The sequence below is a fragment of the Acomys minous genome (genome assembly GCF_964271855.1).
Source record: "Acomys minous genome assembly, chromosome: 13".
NCBI classification, from domain to species: domain Eukaryota; kingdom Metazoa; phylum Chordata; class Mammalia; order Rodentia; family Muridae; genus Acomys; species Acomys minous.
Window position 1 is genome coordinate 9547988 of NC_140495.1, and position 23860 is coordinate 9571847.

At 43.7% G+C, this 23860-nt stretch overlaps 1 protein-coding gene across 1 annotated transcript in view; it reads right to left on the bottom strand.

The window, feature by feature from the left end:
- Positions 1-7265: 7265 nt before the first annotated feature.
- The window catches only part of DYNC1LI1 (dynein cytoplasmic 1 light intermediate chain 1), a 38434-nt gene continuing 21839 nt past the window's right edge, over positions 7266-23860 (bottom strand). Inside the window, exons 3-13 of the mRNA XM_084754541.1 lie at positions 23572-23688; positions 22696-22926; positions 19464-19633; positions 18213-18306; positions 16908-17043; positions 16332-16443; positions 13966-14025; positions 13115-13159; positions 12296-12416; positions 10203-10355; positions 7266-8422 (exon numbers count right to left, since the gene is read on the bottom strand). Coding sequence (XP_084610667.1) covers positions 8310-8422; positions 10203-10355; positions 12296-12416; positions 13115-13159; positions 13966-14025; positions 16332-16443; positions 16908-17043; positions 18213-18306; positions 19464-19633; positions 22696-22926; positions 23572-23688 — 1352 coding nt within the window. The 3' untranslated portion in view covers positions 7266-8309. The remainder of the gene's footprint in view (positions 8423-10202; positions 10356-12295; positions 12417-13114; positions 13160-13965; positions 14026-16331; positions 16444-16907; positions 17044-18212; positions 18307-19463; positions 19634-22695; positions 22927-23571; positions 23689-23860) is intronic.

Here is a 23860-nt window from a genome sequence, read left to right on the forward strand (position 1 = left end):
AAAAACAAACAAACAAAAAAAACAAGTGAGCAAACAAAAACAAAAAGATGAAAGACAATATGGTTGGTCTCTCTCACACACAGATCCTAAATTTAAAATTATATATTTGGGGCTGGAGAATGGCTCAGTGGCTAAAGCAATTTCTGCTCTTTTATAGAACCTGAGTTCGGTTGCCAGAACCACATAGGGTGGCTCTCCTGTAACTCCAGTTCCAGGGTATCCAATGTTCTTTTTTGGCCTCTCCTGGCACATGCATATTCTCTCTCTCTCTCTCTCTCTCTCTCTCTCTCTCTCTCTCTCTCTCTTTTCTCTCTCTCTTTCTCTCTCTCCAAAGGAAGAAATAAAGTTAAAAAATAAAATTTTAACTTTAAATGCGTTTGCCTACATGTGTATCTGTATACCATGTACATGCCTGCAGCCTACAGAAGTCAGAAGAGGACATTAGATTGTCTGGAACTGGTGTGAAATGTGCTTGTAAATCGCCATCTAGGCACTGGGAATCAACCCTGGGTCCTCTGCAAGAGCAGCAAGTACCCTTAACCACTGAGCCGTCTCTCCAGTCCCAGGATATTATTTAAATTTTGGATTCACATAGGTAGGATTGTCGATGAGAAAACTAGAAAGGGGCTCATAAGAGAGAGGAAGACGCTGAGGGAGATGAAAGGAGGGCAAAGGAGCACAGGAAGGCAGAAGTGCATGCTGAGGGAAGAGAACGAAGGAGGCTCAAGCACAATGCAAGTACGAAACGCCGCAATGACAGCCACGCTTTGTATGCTGGCCTAAAAGGCTACCATAGGGCTAGAGGTGTAGGTCAGTTCACAACGTGCTTGCCTAGCATGCACGCACAAAGCCTGGCTTGGATCCCCAGCAAGGCATAAATCCTGGTGTGATGACACATACCTCTAATCCCAGCACCTTGGAGGTGGAGGCAGGAGGGCCAGAAGTTCAAGGGTCCCTTTGGCTACATAGCAAGTGAGTTTGAGGCCAATCTGGACTACATTTATTATTATTATCATCATCATCACCATCATCATCATCAAGATGGCTCAGCCAGGGAGGTGTTTTCCTCACAAACCAGTGGTCCTGAGTTGGATTTTTGGAACCCATGGTGGAAGGGGAGAACTGACTCCTGAAAGTTGTTCTCTGTCCTCTGTATGCACAGTGTGGCACACACACACCAACACCCATACACATGCTAATAAAAATACATTTGAATTTTAAAGTCCGATATTTTACATTTTATGATGGGTTCACAGAGTCATTGTACTGATGATACGGTGGATAACACAGCTGCAGATGAAAGGGCTCTTTGTAAATGGGTGGTGGGAAATGGTGTCTCAGAGCACCACAGTATTTGTGTCAAGAGATACCCGATGTGTGGGGAGGCACCCAGGCTTATGCTTCAGAGTGAGAGAAAAGCCAAAGAGCAGCCGGGCCAAAGCACAGACAAACAATAATACATAAATGTTTAAAGGAGTTGGGGAAGGCAAAGAAGGAGTCTGAGGTTTATTCCGCAGAATGGACGAGGAAGCCACGGTCTAAATGGACCTGCCATCTAGGCCACAGAATTTACCAGAGCTCAAACTACTCTCCCAATCTGTACTTTCCATATCCACCAGCAGAGGAGGACAAAAAGCAAAGGCATGCTAAGGAGGCCTGCTGGCCGGTGTCTAAGTCACTAGGCTGAGGGAAGTCCAGGGAAGGAAAAGGGGCTGAGGGGTCAGCAGCCTCCTGTGAATGCTTTAGTGCAAAACAACTTGCTCACTTAGAGGTGGGGAGCTTTTAGTTACCTGGGGATGGGTGAGGGTGGGATCCAGTCTGGAGTTTGGGTACTATTTTGTAATGGTTAACAGGAAGACTTACTTGTCTCAAACGAAGTGCCACCCAGGTAGCTAGAAATCTGTTAGGGCAGTTGTTTGTTTTCTTTTACTGCTTCCCCTACTGGTTGCACCTTAGCTCTTGGGGGCTGGAAAGAGGATCCAATGGTGAAGAGCACTGGCTCTTCTTCCCAGGTTATGCTCTCAGCACCCGCATGGGATCAGTTCCAGGGGGTCCAGTGCCCTCCTCTGGCCTGTGAGGACACCAGGCGCACAAGTGGTGCACAGATACATTTGCAGACTAAACACCCATACACATTAAAATAAATAAGTTTTGTTTTGTTTTAAAAAGCTAGGTGGTGGTGGCACATGTCTTTCATCCCAGCACTTGGGAGACAGAGGCAGGAGGATCTCTGAGTTCAAGGCCAGCCTGGCCTATAGAGTTGAGTTCCAGGACAGCCAAGGCTACACAGAGAAACCTTGTCTTGAAAACAAAAGCAATAAGAGAAAGTGTCAGACGTTGATGAAGGTTGAAAAGAGAAAACAAGAGAGATGGCTCAGCAAATGAACATGCTTCTTACCTAGACCTGGCCGGATGAGCTCAGATCAGCCCCACATAAAAGCTAGAGAGAGATACGGAGCTGTGTGTGTGTGTGTGTGTCTGAATTCCCTACCCACTGCTATGGAAGATAGGGGAGACAGATAAGCCATAAACTCATGGGCCAGCTAAAGCAGTGAGGGGACAGGATGGCCCATCTCAAACGATGTGGAAGGCGAAGGCTGATGGCTCTGGCCTCTAAGTGAATGCTGTAGTACATGCACACCTATACTCACACACAGGAACACTTACACACACACCATATATGTGTACATTCTACTGCAAAACACTTATATACCAGGTAAAATGTAGACTACACCTATAATCCCAGCATGCTAGAGGTAGAGGAAGGAGAAGGCCAAGTTCAAAGTCATCCTCAGCTCCATAAGAAGTTCCAGGCCAGTCCAGGGCTCCATGTGACCCTGTTTCAGAACAGAAAAACCGAATCAACACTGGCCAGGTGATGGCGCACACCTTCAGTCATGGCACTTAGAAGGCAGAGACAAGTAGAGCCCTGTAAGTTTGAGGCCAACCTGGTTTACACAAAGAGACCATGTCTCACACACACTCTCCACTTCCCAAGAAAAGAAACAGCACCAACAATGAAAAGTGTGAATCAGGGCCTGGAGAGATAGCTCTTCCAGAGGTCCTGAGTTCAATTCCTAGCAAGCACGTGGTAGCTCACAACCATCTATAATAAGATCTAGTGCCCTCTTCTGGCTTGCAGATGTAGATGCAGGCAGAGCACGTCTGCTGCATTCCTGCCCAGCCCTATTCCATGGGTGGCACTTTGTTAGTTTCTGGTGTTTCCTTTTAAGATTACTTATTATTTTTTAAATGTTTAAAATTTCATTTTATGTGCATCAGTGTGAGAGTGTCAGGTCTCCTAGAACTGGAGTTACAGTTGTGAGCTGCAGTTACAGAGTTGTGAGCTGTGGGTGCTGGGAATTGGACCCGGGTCCTCTGGAAGAGCAACCGTCTCTCCAGCCCAAGATTACTTATTTTTAATAATTTTGCTTATATGTGTGAGTTTATGTGAATCATGTGCATGCAGGTACCCACAAAGGCCAGTAGAGGGCATCAGATCTCTGGAACTGGAGTTGTAGGTGGTTGTGAGCTGCCTAAGGAGGGTGCTGGGAACCAAACTCAGGTCCTCTGTAAGAGCAGTAGAAGCTCAGAACCATTGAGCCAGCCATCTCCCTCCAGACACCTTTATTGTGTTTCTCTATAGAAAAGAGACAGGTATGTGTGCTCATCAGTGTGAGCAAACATACACGTTGGCTGAGAGGTGCATTAGAAGCTTCTGTCCTGAGAATGTTCTCAGTTCTCGATGTTGGTTATATGTGATCCTTTTGTGCTACTTCAAAACATGTAACATGTACTCTTCTGTATTTGTGCACTTGAACAATCCATTAATAAACAACAGCAAAATTAGCTGAGTGTGGTAGCACATGTCTGTAAACCCAGCATTTGGGAGGCAGAGGCAGGAGGATCTCTATGAGTTCAAGGATAGCCTGGTCTACAAAATGAGTCCAGGACAGCCAGGGCTACACAGAGAAACCCTGTCTCAAAGCAAAAACAAACAAAACAACAACAACAAAAAACCCACAGTTGTTTGTTGTTTTCCTTTTTCCTTTTTTCAGACAGGGTTTCTCTGTGTAGCCTTGGCTGTTCTGGACTCACTTTGTAGACTAGGCTGGCCTCGAACTCACAGCGCTCTGCCTGCCTCTGCCTCCCAAGTGCTGGGATTAAAGGCATGTGCCACCACAACTGGCTCAGAAAACCCAGTTTTAAAGCAAAATTCCAGGGCCAATGAATAGGTATAGGTAAAGGCATTTGCCAGTCAAATTTGACAACTGAGTTTGATCCCCAAACACCCCTAGTTGAAGAGAACCAAATCCTGACATTGTCCTCTGGCATCCACACATGCTGTAGCTCTCATATACCTGGCCTCATAAAAAGAATAGAAATTTAAATCCCTACATTAGTACAACTGCAGAATCCTTTCTGGTCTAGATTTTATCAATGACTCCCACCTCAACTCAATACTGAGGTTTTAATCTGTAAGCCACAGATGTTCTCACTGAGCTAAACATCCCCAGCCCATTTACTTTTTTTTTTTAATTAAAGCAGTATTTATTATATATATAGTGTTCTGCTTGTATATATGCCTTCATGCCAGAAGAGGGTACTAGATCTCATTATAGATGGTTGTGAGCCACCACGTGGTTGCTGGGAATTGAACTCAGGACCTCTGGAAGAGCAGCCAGTACTCTTAACTTCTGAGCCATCTCTTCAGCCCCTAGCCCACTTACTTTTAAGGAGTCGCACTGCCTAAGCCAGCCTTAAACTTTCCATCTTTCTGCCTAAGCTCCCCAGTAGTGGATATGTACCACATCCCGCTTTAACATCTCTTTTCTTGTAGATCAAATAAAATGTTTCCCACTTTTCCTTATACCCAGAAACAGTATCCCCCACCTAGAAACAAATTATTCATTTGAGTATTTGTTTTTGTTTTTGGTTGGTTGGTTTGGTTTTTCTTTTCTTTTCTTTTCTTTTTTTCCCAAGACAGGGTTTCTCTGTGTAGCCTTGGCCATCCTGGACTCACTTTGTAGACCAGGCTGGCCTCGAACTCACAGCGATCCACCTGCCTCTGCCTCCCGAGTGCTGGGATTAAAGGTGTGTGCTACCACACCCTACTCATATTTATGTATTTTTAAGTTATATCAAATTATAAAGTGTCAAATAGCACTATAAAACTAAACAGATCTTAGAGTCTTTTGTTTTGTTTTGATAAAGATTTTACTGTACAGTCCTGGCTAGTCTGTGACTTGCCATTTATATTTGACTAGTCTCAAACTCAAGAGATCTGCTTGCCTCAGCCTTCGAGGTGCTAGAATTACAGCTGTGTGCTACCACACACAGGCCAGACTTACAGTTTTTGTGAAAAGATAATGCTCCATCATCGAGGTTTTCTACTCACCAGTGCTATATGACTGTTAAGTAACCAGCCACTCTCTGGTTGGCCTTGAGGCCCCACTCCACAAGAGGACATCCCTGCCTGGGGCTTTATATAAAGCTGGTCAAACCATGGCCAGGGAGGCCATGCTCTTCGAGGGAATCTGCTATTCTTCTCCTAGATAGGCATGCTGTCCACTGCCGCCCAAGTACTTATATTTACACCTGTAGGTTTGTGCTGCCCTCAACCTTGGTCAGAGAAGCTTGTTTGCAATGAGGAATGGCTAATTTAAAGATTAACACCTTATCAAAGGGGAAGAGTAAGTGACTGTCGGATGGTCAGCTCTGAATGGGACAGATAACACCACCTGTTCCTCAAGCTCAGGGAACATCATAAAAGAAGGGGCAGAGATAACGTCAACTGTGGGCAGAACCATGAAAGGCTGGATTTGACATGGTTGTGATTACTACCTAAACAAGGTCATCATCAGTCAATAGCCCAGCACGGGTGGAGGAGGGGCTCACAAGGCCCCACCCCTAGCTGAGGAATTTGGCCCATTTTTTTTGCTGTGGGAAGGAAAGTTGTTTTTTCTTTGAGGGGATGTGGCCACTGGTAGATTGCCCAGGCTCCACTAGATAAGTCTCAAACCCGTGACAGAGAGACATTATTAACTAAACTGAGTGGGCTATACAAAACTTAAAAGAAGACATGATGCTAGGAAGGAGATAGGTTGGGGAAGGGCCAGGGGAGTTAGAAGTGGATATGATCAAAATATACTGTATGTATGTTTGTATGTATATATAAAAATCTTTATTCTCGAAGACTAAAAATAAAAATACAAAAACAAAAAAACCCAAACAAGAAAACCTCAGCTATACCCACTAAATAAGAGTCTACAGGGGCTGGTGAGACAGTTCACTGGGTAAAGGCACTTGCTGCCAACCTGACAGTGGAGTCACATCCCAGGACCCATACGGTGGAAGGACAGAATCAACTGTACCTCTAAACACATGCATGGACCAAGACATGTGCATGCCTAGACATAAACACACATAACAATGGTTTATTTTTAAGGTTCTATTTTTGTTTTGTTTTGATTTTGGTTTTTTGAGACAGGGTTTCTCTGTGTAGTCTTGGCTGTCCTAGACTCACTTTGTAGACTAGGCCTCAAACTCACAGCTTCTGCCTGACTCTCGCCTCCCAAGTGCTGGGATTAAAGGCATGCGCCACCACGCCTGGCCTAAAGGTTTTATTTTATTTTTATTCATAGGAATGTTAGTATAAGAAATTGTCAGCCAGGCACGGTTGCACAATCCTGTAATCCCAGGCAGAGGCAGGGATCTCTGTGAGTTCTAGGCCAGTCTAGTCTACAAAGTGAGTCCAAGACAGCCATGTCTACACAGAGAAACCCTGCCTCAAAAAAAATCAAAAAAAGAAAATAAATAAATTGTCCTGGCTGAGGGGTGGCTCAGTGGGTAGAGTGCCTGCCTAACAGGTACAAAGCCTTGTATTTAATCATTAGCACCACAAAACACCAGGCACAATGGTGCACATCCATAATCCCAGTACCAGGAGGTAGAGGCAGAAGGACCAGGAGAGTTCAAGGCCACCTTGGCTGCATGAGACCATGGCTCAAAAAACAAACAAACAAACAAACAAACAAACAAACCGGTGGGAAAAGCCACATGCCCGAGGGAGAAGGTACTAATCAAGAACTCACAAATTAAGAAAACTTGTGAATGGATTTCACCTGCTCATTTGCCACTGAGAAAGATCAGAATGCTTATTAATCCTATTAAGTCACACATTTCAAATTACAAACAAATTTCATTCCTTAGCTGACAAATCAAAATGGAATATAAGAAAAGGCAACACATTATTTGACCCTGAATGCAGAGAATAAATACTTTATTAACTGATTACAGTTGAAAGTCATGAACAAAAAAGGGGTATATTAAGGCAGAGCCATACACACACACACACACACACACACACACACACACACACACACACACACACACACGCATAGACAACTGCAAAGCCGGTTCTCTCTTTACTTGTTCATAACCCTGGCATCTCTCACCCTCAGGTGGTGTGCTTTCTTTCTTTCTTTCTTGATTAAAGGAGCATCTTGGCCAATGTTCTGGTCCTCTTGATGGTAACTTGTGGAATCACAGAGAGAGACGACTATGTGTGAGTTTCTCAGCATACTTCAGGTGAGCCTACACACTGTTGGTGTGCAAAATCCAACAACTGATCAGTCTTCAGAAAAACATATGGTAGCCAGGCAGTGGTGGCGCATGCCTTTAATCCCAGCACTCTGGAGGCAAAGGCAGGTGGATTTCTGTGAGTTCGAGACCAGCCTGGTTTATAAAGCAACGTCCAGGACAGCAAGGGCTTGTTACACAGAGAAACCCTGTCTCAAAAAAACAAAACAAAACAAAAACAAAAAACAAAAAAAAAAAGAAAGAAAGAAAGAAAACATGGTATCTTTAAAAATGATTTGAATAGTCTTACCTATAAAATAAGTTTAGACTTCTGAGTCAATCAACTGCCAAAAATTACATATTTTTCTGCCCTTCCCTAAATGCTCCTGTACGGCTTACATGGCCTAGAAAACAGGATCACCTAGTTCTATTGCAGTCGTAGACAGTTTTGAGACTTTTTCAAAATCCAAAATTACTTCTTTATGCAGAATAGCAATGCAAAGTTATTCTACATAATGTAAAATTGTCTTTCTTCTGTGTAGCTTCCCTTTTAAAAATGGGCAGCTACAGAGAGAGAGAGAGAAGGGGGGGGAGGGAGGGAAGGAGGGGGAGAGGACATAAACTTTGTCCGTAAAAGCTTCCAGCCCCTTAATTCCAACTTGGAAGGAAAAGGCAGAGGCCAGCTGATGTAACCCAGAAGTATGAACGAATGGCCTTGTTTGGTATCTTCAGGAGGCTTCTCCTTCCGTAGGAGATGTAGGTGTTGTAGGAGAAACAGAAGCAGGTTTCCGTGTGATTCTGTCTAGCTCTGCATGAACATCTGAAAGCACAGGCTTCTGGCCTACAGTGCGGTTCAAAGAGAAAAAGAACAGGAGTTAGACAGTCTTCCACATGCAAGTGGCCAATGCTTTCACTGACTGATCACTTCCTACTAAGGCTGCCCAAATAAGACAGAGGACTGCTGAGATCAAGGCCAAGCAGGCTACATATCAAGATCCTGTCTTCCAAGCCGGGCGTGGTGGCGCACGCCTTTAATCCCAGCATTCGGGAGGCAGAGGCAGGCGGATCGCTGTGAGTTCGAGGCCAGCCTGGTCTACAAAGTGAGTCCAGGACAGCCAAGGCTACACAGAGAGACCTTGTCTCGAAAAACCAAAAAAAAAAAAAAAAAAAAAAAAAAAAAAAAAAGATCCTGTCTTCCAGAGACAAGGGGCAATAGAAAACAACAGCCAGGCCAGGCGGCCCATGCCTAGAATCCCAGCACTCAGAGGCTGAGAGAAGAGGACTGTTATAAGATCACAGCTAACCTGAGCTACATACTGAGTTTGAGGCCCTATCTCAAAAAACCAAACTACTAAATTATATAACCATCCTTAAAAATATAGGTCCTCGCCAGGTGGCGGCGGCACATGCCTTTAATCCCAGCACTCGGGAGGTAGAGACAGGTGGATTGCTCTGAGTTCGAGGCCAGCCTGGTCTACAAAGCAAGTTTAGGACAACCAAGGCTACACAGAGAAACCCTGTCTCAAAACAAAACAAAAAAACAAAAACCAGGTCCTCGTTTTAAACTGAGGGCAGTGCGCTGATACCTACTACTTAACCTCACAGTGTGGTTTTTTTGTTTTTGTTTTTGTTTTTTCCAGTTACTGTAGTACTTTTCTTTTTCTTTATACAATGACGTGTTGCTGGGGCCTAATGTTCTCACTGAACAACAGAAAACCAAAACTTGTAATTTCTTACAGAATTGAGTACAAAAAAACCTTACAAAAATTAAAAGGATGGATACATGTAGAGGTGTCAATGCAAATGTTCCCATGGCCAGCAGGAGGGAAAAAACAGAATGGAAACTGTGTCCTAGGGCTCAGACTCTCCCCACCCTGTTAGACCGGCAAGATGGAAGTGATAACTGATCAGGAACCCTTGCCAGCCTCAAGAAATCCTGGAAGTCAGCTATCGGTTAATACCCTGCACAGATCACTACACCGTGCTCACACTGATCCACCAGGCTGGAGATTCACACGTGGATTTTGCTGTTTTTATTTTAGGGAACAGGGCTGGGAATAATCATCAGCAAACAGCAGAGTTGGGGATCTGGAGAGGAGTGAGAGCTGCTTCTAATGAACAGAGTATAGAACCGGCAGGAGACCCAGAGCCCTAACCTGACGAGGAGTAGCAGAGGTATATGGTGGGTGGTAGTGGCACACACCCATGAGTTTGAGGCTAGCCTGGTCTACAAGCTAGGTCCAGAACAGCCAAGGAGACAGAGAGAAATCCTCTCTCAAAACAAAATGAAAAGAAAAGCCAAATAAAACATGGCTTCTCCACACAACGGTGTACTATTGAGCCATGAGAAGAAGGAAGTTCTGACACAGGTTGCTACATGAAGGGACCACAGAAGCACAGAAACACGACCCACTGCTAAGACTGCAGTGTACGTGGATGCCCAGCGGCAGCCCCAACAGAAGGCTGACCCGTGGCCTGGCGACTGGAAGGCATGGAAAGCTTGGCTTTCTTCTGAGAGATGAACATGATCTGAAATTAGATCTCAGACAGGATCTAAAGGCACGTGTGACTCCAGCTATAAGGTGCATCCCAAGAACACCGCCCTGCGCAGGAGGCTCTACCTGACTTTTTGGCAGACGGCGGCAAACTGCTGCTTCCACCTGCAGCCCCTCCTCCAGGGCTGCCCCCGACGCCAGGGCCTCCAGGAGAGCCAGTCTTCTTACTCAACAGACTGTTGAAGAAATTTGCCAGGACCCCTTCGCTCGTCGCTCCAGCTACAAAACAAATAAACACAAAGCCTTTTAGAACAAAGACTCAATTTTTTTCCCCATAAATTATTTTCTGTGGTTTGTTTTTGTTTTTGTTTTTTTCTGAGACAGGGTTTCTCTGTGTAGCCTTGGCTGTCCTGGACTCACTTTGTAGATCAGGCTGGCCTTGAACCCACAGTGATCCTCCTGCCTCTGCCACCCGAGTGCTGGGGTTAAAGGCCTGCGCCACCACACCCAGCCTTCCCATAAATTATTAAAAGCTACTTATACTTTCATCTACTCATACACAAAGCAATCACAAGGATAGTTTTTTATTCTTAATTTTATTTCTTATTATTATGTGATGACGTGTGTGAGCTTGTGTGTGGGAATGTATGTGGCACCAGACTGTTCGTGGTAGAGTTGGTTCTCTCCTTCCACTTTGACATGTCTTTGGGGACTGCACTCAGGTTGCTAGGCTTCTCCGGCAACTACCTTTTTCTTTCTTTCTGTTTTTATTTTTATTTTGGTTTTTCAAGACAGGGTTTCTCTGTGTAACCTTGGCTGTCCTGGACTCACTTTGTAGACCAGGCTGGCCTTGAACTCACAGAGATCCGCCTGCCTCTGCCTCCCGAGTGCTGAGATTAAAGGCTGTGCCACACACCTGACTGTGCAACAAGTACCTTGCTAAGCCATTTTGCCAGCCCTACACTGGTATTTTAAAGGGCCTAAAATATTATTTTATTTATATTAGCATGTGTGTGTCCATGTGTACTAAATGTGTGTAGAAGCCCAGAGAGGCCAGAAGAGATGTCGGATCCTCTGGAACTGGAGTTACATATGGTTGAGCAGCCAAGTGGATACTGGGAACTAAACGCAGGTCTTCTGCAAAAGCAGCCAGTGTTCTTTTGTTTTTAAAGATGTATTATTTTCATGTGCATTGGCGTTGTGCCTGCATGTCTGTGTGACGGTAGCAGATCCTTGTGAACCGAGTTATAGACAGCTGTGAGCTGCCATGTGGTTGCTGGGAACTGAACTCAGGACCTCTGGAAGAGCAGCCAGCACTGTTAACCTGAGCCATCTCTCCAGCCCCCAAAAGTATTTTAAATAAACATGTTAGATGTTAATATAACTCTCCCTTTTAAAAGAGCTTCATAATATTCTTTTGCATTTATCCTCTCTGTGTGCATGAGTGCGTGCAGGTTACAGGACAGCCTACAGGAGCAGTTCTTTCCTCCTACCATGTGGGCAATTCTAGGAATCGAACTCTGGTTGTTAGCGTCAGCTTGATAGCAAATGCCTTTACCAGCTAAAGCATCTCACTAACCCTAGATTACCTACTGACCATCAAAATTAATTTCTCCAATGGTTTCTCATAGGAGAATAATTAAAGCTTTCACCACGAAGGGCTTAGTGGTTAAGAGCACTATCTGTTGTTCCAGAGGTCCTGAGTTCAATTCCCAGTAACCACATGGTGGCTCACAGCCATCTGTAATGAGGTCTGGGCCCTCTTCTGGTGTGCAGGCATACCATGTATATGTACTAAGTAAATCTTAAAAAAAAAAAAAAAAAAGCTCTCACCATGAGCACTGATGCACTGAGAAGACACTGTCATGTTTACAACATGATTATGAGCTCCTATCTACAAAACAAGCCTTATAAAGTACGGAGAAGAGGGCTGGAGAGATGGCTCAGTGGTTAACAGCACTGTCTGCTCTTCCTGAGGTCCTGAGTTCAATTCCCAGCAACCACACGGTGGCTCACAACCATCTACAATAAGACCTGGTGCCCTCTTCTGGCTTGCAGGCATACACGGGAGCAGAATACTGTATAAATAATAAGTGAATCTTTAAAAAAAGAAAGAAAGAAAGTATGGAGAAGAAAAGGAAAACATTTAAGTGGATTCCAGATGAGCGTGTTCATTATAAAATGCCCTGCACTGCTTTTTCCAAGAGACTGAGCTATACCTTTCATGTTTGGATCAATTTTCTTTGATCCAGCAGGGATAGGGGACACGCTGGTAACATTGGATGACACGGATCTGTTTGGTGTTCTAGGAGAGCCTCCAGGGACTCTTGGTGATGCATCCTAAGTAAAAATGGGAAGAGAACAAATATAAAAAGTTAAACCCTTCACAATATTAAAAACATTTTAAAAAAATAAAATAATAAAATAAAATAAAAACATTCTACTACCATTCCCACCTATTCTACTAGAGTTTGCACTACAACTTATTGATAAAAATGCTAACAACCCCGTCACAAGGACCCATCATGCTTTAGGATACCAATTACTGCATTAGTGGAACTGGAGTAATGTGTTGGATAATGAGGTGTAGCTTTGAGCACAGGCTTGGGAGCCAGAGCTGACTTCCAGCCCTAAGATCTCAGGCAAGTCGTGATGTCCTCCCAAGCCCCCATTACCCAGCCACAAGATGGAGCTATTATGTAACTGCACTCCTCTGTAAGATTGTCCTGAGGATTTGTGAAAATGTGAAAATAAACACACACACACACACACACACACACACACACACACACACGCACAGGCACAGGCACAGCTTATACAGTGATTGGTATAAAATAAACACTAGAGATCATTACATGCTTTCCATGTTCTAAAAAGGAGATTCTCTAAACCTCTCACAATTCCAGAAGACCAATTGAAGTTTACTGAAGTATACGTGTGTGTGTGTGTTTGTGTGTGTGTGTGTATGTGTGTGTGTAAGAGAACTGCAACAACATGCATTGAACACTAATAGTTTTGTCAAAGTCTGTAATACTGACCACAGGTCTTCCAGCTGCAGTTGGTGGTTGCTTTGCTAAAAGAGACTGGGAGAAAAAAGAATTCTAGTTTAGACATTTATAGCCTACACTACTGTCTTTTTAAAGAAAATGTACACAGCTTAGCTTTTTTCCCCTTAAGAGTTATTTATTAATGTATATGAGTGCTCTATTTGCATGAACATCTACATGCCAGAAGAGGGCATCAGATCCCGTTATAAATGGTTGTGAGCTATCATGTGGTTGCTGGGAATTGAACTCAGAAACTCAGGCTGCTCTTCCAGTGCTCTTAACAGCTGAGCCATCTCTCCAGCTCCTTAGCTTTTTTTTTCAAGACAGCAGTTAGGAGCACTGGTTACCCATCAAGAGGGCCTGGGTCCCATGCCCAGCACCCGTATGGTAGCTCACAACCGTCTACACTCCAGTTCTAGGGGACCCTGCAGCTCTCTTCTGACGTTTTTGGGCACCAGGCACACACATGGTATATAAATATATATACAGGCAAAACATTCACACACACACACACACACACACACAAAATCTAAAAAATATTAATAATTTCTTTAATTAAAAAAAAGACAACTAAAAGCAATCTCTGGCATTATGGTTAAGGGGATAGACACATTTGCTATCAAGCTTGGTGACCTGATTTCTAGCCTGCAACAGTTGTCCTCTGCCAATACAGGAGCTATAGCATGCATGCATACCTCACCCCCACATCATACACAGTAAATAGATAAATAATGTAATACAATTTAAGTATATGATAGTTATATAAATATACACAGGGTTGAAGGCAAATGAAATCATCTTTGCATATGAATTCCACTAAGACTCCTAGTGCAGCTTCATACCTGCAGCTTCATAAGAAACACTTGGTCATCTTCCGCCATAATCTCCTTCTCGTGCACAAACTGAAAGCAGTAAGTTCAATGACATGAATACACTGAATACATCTTGCTAACACCAATAACTGACGGTGTGGCTTAGTCTTAGACTAACTGAAAGACGATTCAAGAACTTGAACTTTACCTCTGCATATATAAGTGATGCCCTTGTGTGGCTGTGTGATGCTAGCTTTCCCCCACCACCCTCCAAGACAGGGTCTCACTGTATTAGCCTTGGCTATCCCGGACTCACTTTGTAGACCAGGCTGGCCTCGAACTCAAAGCAATCCACCTGCCTCTACCTCCTGAGTGCTGGAATTAAAGGCGTGCACCACTACGCCCAGCTTTGTAATTTGTTAGCTTTACCTTGAAAGCTACACATGACAGTGACTATTCTATTGAACAGCTCAACCCTAGAACCACAGGACTTTCAGCCATGCCTACTCAATTTGGTGTCCCGCAATGGGGTGTTCTAAATGAGTCAGGAGTGTCTCAGTGGGTGGATGCAACTTTTCCCTGGTTTTCCTGAAATAAAAATAAAATGATTTTCTACCCAATTCATAAGAAAAGACTCACACATGTGACCAGTTTACTTCGTCTACAGGGGCTGTGAGCCTTTCAAAGGTTAAGTCACATTATATCACTCTTCCTTCAGTTTCAAATTCCGCAACCACTGCCCATCTCACTGTGTAAAGAAATCTCACTGCAGCTGAGATAAAACTCTGCCTCTCACCTCCCACAGCTGTCTACCTCTGAGCTCTTTCAGCTTCTCTGTCTTCTATGTACATCCCTGCATTGCAGCATGTACCCTTTCAAACCCTTCACCTTTAAAACAGCCTCTTCTTTTTGTGATATGTGGGGCTGGGGAGACGGAACCCAGAGCCTCATCCGCTAGGCAAGAGCTTTACCACTGAGTTGCATCCAGCTCTCACCTTGTCCTTCCTATCAGAGTGGCTACTCCTATACAAGCTGCCTCAGGCCCAGGCTTCCTAGTCCATCTCCACACCCTGCTCATTTCCATGGTTTTTATCACCACTTGATGGATGACCTATGGATTAGAGCTTGTGTTACTGTTTTAAGATAGATCTCACTCTGCAGTCTAGGCTGGCTTGGAGCTCACTATGTAGATCAGGCTGGCCTCAAACATGTGGCAATCTCCCAGCTCTGATTCCAAACAGCAGTGAGTACAGCTGCATACCATCAGGCCCAGCTAGATATCAGCTTATTATTACCTCTTGTCCTCCTTCCTAGTTAGCACTTTGGACCTAAACAGTGCCTGAGTGTAATGAATGTAATGGCACATTATGATGAAATGCAATGAGTGAAAAGGACACCATGAAGCTTAGTCATGTTGGTTGACAGCATAGGGGCACTGGAGAGATGGCTCAGCAGTTAAAAGTGTGTACCAATCTTGCAAAGGACCTGAGTTTGGTTTCCAACACCAACACTGGGGCAGCTCACAACTCAGTGTGTAACTCCAGCTCCAGGGAGGGGATCCAATGCCCTCTCCTAACCTCTACAGGCATCTGTGCTCCTGTGCGCATACATCCACACCAACACACATGCCAATACACAGATAAAAAGGGGAGCATTTTTGTATGGTTCCTTTTTTTGATGTATTTCTTTTAATAGCTATCCAAACCAAATTAACAAGCTGATTCATTTTTCACTGGTGCTTGCTCTTCTCACCACTAACAACCCACACACAGAGGACAAGATGCATAAACTGTGAGCATTTCAATTCAACAAGGTTCATAATATGTATTACATTAAGATCATTCTTTCCTAAAATGCTGGGTGAAATCTTTGAGGAGGACTGCATGTCAATATTCATTTTATGACACTTTCAGAAGCATCTAACTATATTTGTATTTATCTACTGAATGTTATGTATATACAGCTTAATACAAAGTTGTGATGTACACCCTCATTTTACAGTCATAAAATAAAGCTCCAATCAAAGCTGAAACAAAATGAGATGGTTTTAGGTAGTGACTATGGTCAAAATCCAAGACATGCTTCAATGGCAGAAAGGAGAAAATTATTATAATGTTTTCAAGCTCTGGCAAGAGCTGTAGTCTCTGAAGTCCAGTGTTCACGTATGTTAACTGCTCAAGTATGTTAGAAATGGATTCAGTAATGCATCTGCAAATATAAATATGCAAAGCCCAGGGTTTGGAGACTGAGTAGTTGACTGACATTCGCTGGGGCAGATGCACGTGTGAATCACTCAGCAGCTCTCCTGGCAGCCAGCGACAGGAGTGCCCTTAACATTGTAGACTGCCCTCCTCTTGACTTAAGTCTAGACATTAGGACCATGTTTTAAGACTTACCTTTCGGACAGGAGGTTTGGTTATGATGTCTTCAAAATTATCTTCTATTTTCAAAGTTTGAAAATTTTCATGTAATATTCCTATTTTCTTATCATTATCCCACCCTGCTGGACTAAAGAGAAATGCACATAAAACAACTAAGCATTTATACCATCCTTTTTTTCTATTTAACCCATGGAACATTTTTGGGGAGTTGAGCGAACAGTGCTAGGGATACAGCCTAAGGCTTTGTCATGCAACAGAGTGCTCTACTACTGAGCCACAGCCCCAGGGATCACACGCAGGACCTCATGCATGTTAGGGAAGTATTCAACCAGCCCCTCCCAGAAAAAAAATGTAAAACTAAGTCCATATTCCATATTTGGTCATCATATACAGTAACAGCTGAGCAAGTAGACTAATAAGGCACCTCCCAGACAATGTAGCTGAAATAGCATAGAACTTGCAAAAGACAGAGAGTAGAACTGAAAGGTAATGGGATGCATCCAGTCATCACACAGGCCCCAGATCCCATCTCAGAACTGAACCCAGAGGCTGTGCAACATCACAGGATAACTGCGCCTTGAGCACACTTACATGAACACTGCATCCTTTTCCACCACCACTGCAGGAATCTTGTAGGGGAACCCGTATAGCTTCTGGACGATATATTTATAAACTATGTCTATGTTCTTGTTCTCTTTTACTGAAGTATAAATAAGCGCTGCACCGTCTAACCATCACATTAAGGAAAACAGTATGAAGTTCATGAAGGCACCATAAACCATGTTTTCAGCTTAACATGTACATACATATGGGCAGAAGCTCGGGAGGAAATGTCCAGGGTATCTAATGTGATGATAAGGTTAGCAAGCTCTCCATTACCCAGAACTCAGGAAGGAGAAGCAGGAGGATCACAAGTTCACGTCATCTTCAGCTACACAAAAAGCTGAGGCTAGTCTGTGATACACGTGACCCTGTTTCAAAGAAAAAAAATTTTTTCAGCAGTGCAGTTTTGGCACATGCCTTTAATCTCGGATCTTGGGAGGTGGAGACAGGTGGATCTCCATGATTTTGAGGCCAGCCTGGTCTACAAAGAGAGTCCAGGATAGCCAGGGCTCTGTGTAATAGAGAAATCCTGTCTGGAGGTGAAGGGAGGCACCACCAACCTGGAACACATGAGCCTTTGAGAGACAGTCTTATTCAAACCATCACAACCCGTTAATTATTTCTCTTAAGCACAAGTCTTTAAATGTGGCAAATCAACATTTACATAATTGGATATTTACCTTCACACAGGCAAGCGCCATTACTTGTGCCCTCCTTCCCAATCTTTCCCCACCTTTTTAATGACCCATCCCTCTAGTGTGCTATCATAAACAAAAGGAAACTTTTGTAATGTCTCTCTTTTCTTCAGATCACATGAGCTGACTTCAGAAAAGCAATTCATCTGTTTAAAAAAAAAATGCAGATGCTGACCCAGGTAGCTTTCAAAAGGGAGAGGGCCACTCTGGATCTCTGAGTTCAAAGCCAGCCTGGTCTACAGAGTGAGTTCCAAGACAGCCGAGGCTACACAGAGAAACCCTGTCTCAAAAAACCAAAGAAAAACAAAAAAGCCCTTTGTACCTCTGAGCCTTCTCCCACTAGCGCAGATAAAGAGTTGACAGAAAATCTGCTCAGGACTGGCCTTGAATAAATCTGTCTTCTCCCATTTACTCCCATCTCTACCTCCCATGTTTTCGGCAGAGCAGAGAGAGGAGTACAAACCTAAGATTCTAGTAACAGCATTTCAGTACACCTATGTGCAAGTGACCGGCGAACAGGGCGAGGTGAATAACGTTCACAGATGTTCTAACGTCCTTCACCGTTGCCTCGCGTGGTAGAGCACGCTGTAAAGGATACACTGTAAACAGAACTTGCGGATGTGTGACTGGATGAAGTCAAAGTGTTCATCTCTGTAGTCGTGCTCTTTCTCCAACACACTAATGGCATCACACTGTGAGATAAAGCAACCATAAGATGGCATTCCAGCAACTCTAATGTAAACACTGAAATCATGGCACAATTTAAACAAGCCCACAGTTCCACTGCTGACAAGAGAACATAACAAGTTATTAGTACACTGTAGTAACTGTGGAGCGGGGCCTGGCCACTGCTGGCTTCCGTGGGATACTCAGTCTGGACGCATCTGAGCCTACGTCAGCTTTAAGAACCCAAGTGCATTCCCTTCCGTCTGTGGCTCATCGCTTTCCTGATGCTTCGATCACCTCATCATAATGCAGCGAAGCTGGCTGTGAAATGCCTCCTGCACAGTGAGCCCGAGCAGTTCTTCTTTGCAATAGAAAACCACTAAGGACAATATGAAGGAGGCTTGTTCAAGCACCAGAACATCCAAATAGTTTCACTGAAACTCTAACAAACTGAAGGTGTAGAATATTAAAAAATAAATATTTATATTGCCAAATATTACATGCAACATTAGTCTGGGGTCAAATTTCACATATAGACTTGTTACAAGCACACTATAGAACAGTCTCCCTGTGTAATCATGACCACCTACTTGCCCACTTCATAGACCATTCAGTGCCATTTCAAACTATTAAAGACGTTTCACTGTACTGTTGATAGACTGGTACTTTTTGGTGAAGTACGGCAGTTTGGTTCAATTCCCAGCACCAGTATGACAGCTCACAACCATCTAAAACTTCCGTACCAGGAGACCTGATACTTCTTCTGGTCTATGAGGGCACTACAGGGGCATGGTGCACAGGCATTCCTGTAAACAAAACACCCATACACATAAAATAGAATAAGCAAACTAAATAAGCTATTGTTTTACCTGTAACTATTTCTAAGATATGAATGGTATAATGAGGTCTGACTGAAATTATGAAAATGAAGTTCAACCACGAACAGTGCATTTGAAATAACATTTTCTTTCAGAGAACCTGCTTCAGACTCTAGCACTTCACTAGCATGACAGTGAGTGCTTGTAGCTCCACCTCCCAGAGACTAGGACACAAGGAAAATGAATCCGCTGACAGCCTGTGACATGTGACCCTGTGTCAAAAGAACGTAAATCCTCTAGGAAAACTAACACCCCCAAAACCGAACAGTTGCACGATCTACAAGACTCTTGGGAAGTAAACTAACCTTTGTACAGACGACGAGCACCGGGAGGCCTAGGCTGTGAGTGAGTGTGTCCGCACCCAGGGGCAGCACAACGCTGTCATCTCTGTCCTCCTGTGCAGCCGTGGTTCTTCGCTGAGGGGATGCTGGGAAGTCTTCTCCTGGCTCCACATACTCTTGGAAGTCTCTAATCACTGCAAATCAAAGGAAACATAGCTTAGAAATGGCATATGTGAGCTTTCTCTATTTCTGCCACAATATAAATCTATTTTTTTCTGGGGTTAGAGATACTACTTTACAAGGAAAAGAAACAAAATTTGACTTTATTTATTTTTTATTTACTTATTTATTTTTTGGTTTTTCAAAGCAGGGTTTCTCTGTGTAGCCTTGGCTATCCTAAACTTGCTTTGTAGACCAAGCTGGCCTCGAACTCACAGCAATCCGCTTGCCTCTGCCTCCCGAGTGCTGGGATTAAAGGTGTGTGCCACCATGCCCGGCCAAAAATCAACTTTAAAAAAGCTATGTATACAAAAGAAAAGTAACAAAGAATAGGCCCACACTGCTAGCTCGACACAGTGAGGTTCCATGTGGGTCTAGTTAGCTGTAAAAGACTTTGGAGGTCAGAGAGTGGCTCAGGGGTAAAGGTGCCTGCTGCCCACCCTGATGCCTGGGTTGACACCTAGGACCCAAGAAGTGGAAGGAGAGAGCCAACTCCTGCACATTGTTCTCTGACCGCCACACGCAGGTGCACCTGGATCCACACACACAAGTACACAAATATCACTTATTGTGTTTAGTGTGTAATCTGTAAATACTCTCCACGTGTGCATTGTACACACATGCACAAACATACACACATACATGCACAAACACACAACACTCACGACCTCTAAAGGAAGGTCACTGCAGGAATTAGAAAAAACTAAACAGGGAAGAAAAATAATTTACAACATCATCACAGTGCTGGGGCAGGAAAGATGGCGGGCTGCTCTTCCAGGGGACTTGGGTTCAATTTCCGGCACTCACATGGTGTCTAATAATCATCTGTAACTTCAGTTCCAGGAGACTTGATGCCCTCCATGGACATTGCATTCAAACGGTACACAGATAGACATGCATGCAAAACACCCATACACATAAAATAAAAGTAAATTAATTGAGCCGGGCGTGGTGGCGCACGACTATAATCCCAGCACTCAGGAGGCAAAGGCAGGCGAATCACTGTGAGTTCGAGGCCAGCCTGGTCTACAAAGCAACTTTAGGACAGCCACGGCTACACAGAGAAATCTTGTCTCGAAAAACCAAAATAAATAAATAAATAAAATAAGTAAAACATGGCACTGAGCATGGGAGAACACACTTGTATTCCTAGCATAACCTGGGGCAGGAATAATTCCGACTGTCCTTAAACCCTCCTGCTTCAGCCTACAGAGAGCTGGGATTTATAGACATGAGCTACCATACTCCGCTGGGCTATTTCTTTCTCTTGTGAGAGGTTCTCCATATGTAGTTCAGGCTGCCTGGGACCCACCCCACTCAGCTCCTGAGTATTGGGTTTATAGGTGAACTGCCATGCCCTGGATGAACACAGATCTTAATCAGCTATGTCTACAGTTCCTTGCCTGGTTAGCAGTTTCTAACAGGGGCTGAGAAGATGGCTAACCTGGAAAAGCACTTGTTGGGCAAGCATGAGGACCTGAGTTTGTATCTCCACCACTCATACAAAAGCTAGGCCCAAGATAGACGAAAGGCAGGCAGATCTCTGTGAGTTTAAAGCCATCCTGGTCTACAGAGTCCAGGATAGCCAGGCTACACAGAGAATCCCTGTCTTTAAAAAAATTAAAAAAAAAAAATTTAGCCCCAGTGGTATATTATGCACTTATAATCCAAGCCCTGGGGTGCAGAGCAGCAGACGTCTCCACTCACTGGTCAGCTGTAGCTGACTACTGAGCTGACAGGCTGGGAAGATGGCTCAGCATTTAAAGCACACGGTGCTCTTGCACAATTTGGTTCTCAGCACCACGGGCAGCTCACACTATTATAACTAGCTCCAAGGGATCCAAAGTCTCTGAACTCACAAGTGAACATTTCTCACAACATATACACAAAAATTTCAATATAGGGCATTGCTGGGCAGTGGTGGCACACACCTTTAATCCCAGTACCTGGGAGAGAGAGGCAGGTGGATCTCTGAGCTCGAGGCCGGACTGCCAAGGCAACACAGAGAAACGCTGTCTCAAAAAACAAACGAGCAAACAAATAAATAACTGGGATCTATATGCAGCTGCCCACACAAACTCATACCCAACACACAAAAGAGTGTGAACTATAAGCAAACATGGTTCTAATACAAGCATAGACTGAGGGTGTGGGGGAGGGAAAGGACTCCATAGGCAATGATCATTAAGAAAGAAAACTATAGATTAAAATCCTTTAAGATGGTGTCTGCAATCTCAGCAATGGGAAAGAAAAGCAGGAAGAATTCAAGTCCAAGTGTAGCCTAAGCTACAAAAATGGAAACACTGTACCAAAACCCAACCAACACATCCTAACAATTCATACACAGCACACACAAGAGTATGAACCAGAAGCATAGAGCAGTGGTTCTAGCATAGCGTGGACTGCGGAGAGGAGGGGAAATGACTCCACAGGCAAAAGACACACACATTCTAACGTGCTCTGTAAATAATAAAACCAACTTAACGGTTTTTTAAATTTATGTTAATATCTATCCACACACTTTTCACATTTGATAAATAGTCACAAAACTGCTCGAAGTGAGGAACTGAAGAAAGGTTCACATTTTAACCCATAAAAATGACCTTTCAAGAGCTGGGTGTGGTGGTGCACACTTTTAATCCCAGTACTTGGGAGGCAGAGGCAGGTGGATCGCTGTTGAGTTTGAGGCCAGCCTGGTCTACAAAGCGAGTCCAGGACAGCCAAGGCTACACAGAGAGACCCTGTCTCGAAAAACAAAAACAAAAACAAAAAACAAACAAAAAAATACCTTTCAAAATGAACACACAGCCATTTGATAAGAATAAAACACACTTTTACTAAAGAATTTACCATTATGTATATTAAATATTAAAATTTTTAAAAACTCAATGCATCATTCAAATTGAATTTCAAAATGGTAGTCCCAGTATATTTCCTTCACTGACTCTCGTTTGTAGAAAAAACATTAGCAATGGTTTTTATATTCAATTATGGTATCTCAATTGGAAGCCCATGCTAGTGTCTCTCGACCACTCACACTTCTGCTCCATTTCTTTCATCTCCTCAGGGGGGATTTTCAGCTTGTCAATGTGTTCTCTCACCACGCTTGCCCACTTCTGTAAGGAATCCAAAGCAGTCCAAGGCTTTGACATATCAACGACCAGTGTAACCAGAGTGTCCTTCAGAGAAAGGGCGTCCAGGGAGAACTTGAGTAGCCCTTTGTGATACAGGTCTCCATCCAAGATCCATACATTACATCTTGTTTGATCTACAAAAGACAAACCACAGTTTCTTTTAGCATACTAGTAAGTCATTTAATTATCCGCAGGAGATGGCTGTTAGCATTGATAAAGCTCAATTATTTGGGTCAAGTGTAACAACTCAGAAAGGACAACAATGATGCAATAGACCACTATGGGAGGAGAGCATCCCTGCTCTTTTTCCTCTTCCTTAATCAAGGCCAAGACATTACATACCATGTTTATATTTTACCGTAAGCAGACAGAGCTGTACATACTCAAGAAATTATACTCACAAAGGACAGTGGCCTATAGAAGAAAAACATGCTGAGCAAATGAAAACAAGTACGGGGACAATTACAGTATTATAGAAAAATAAGGAAAGAGTGAAAAGAGGGTGGGTAAAGCAATCACCATACCAGAGAATGAATTTCAAACCTAGACTGGTTTTTAAGGATAGCAAGATGGCTAACACTCCACATGTGAACACTCTAGGATGCTTAAAACCATACCGTCTGACAGCCCCTCACATCAACCTAACTGGTCCAAGTGACATCCCAGAACTTCTGCTGAGCAATGACAAACTGGAGCAAACAAGCCAACTGTGGTGGAGAACAGCAGAGTCCCTCCAAGCTGACTTCAGGAGGCCAGGGCCCCAGACAGGCCCCACTTACCATCCCTGTCTTCATCATGCACGTTGAGGTACAAGTACTCCAGGCCTCTTCCTTTCTTGTACTCCTCTATGCCCTGAATTTTTCTTATTAAGCTTGTTTTTCCAGCTCCATCTTCACCTAGATACACACATTTAAAAAAAGGAAAAGTCTGTTTTAGATATAGTAAGGACCAAGGACACTTTCTGGCACCATGTGAAAGCCAGCTCAGTGGCATCAGCCACAGAAGTCATCTGAGGGAAGACTGCTGGGCAGCTGCACCACTGAGAACGAAGACCCCACAGCAGACTCT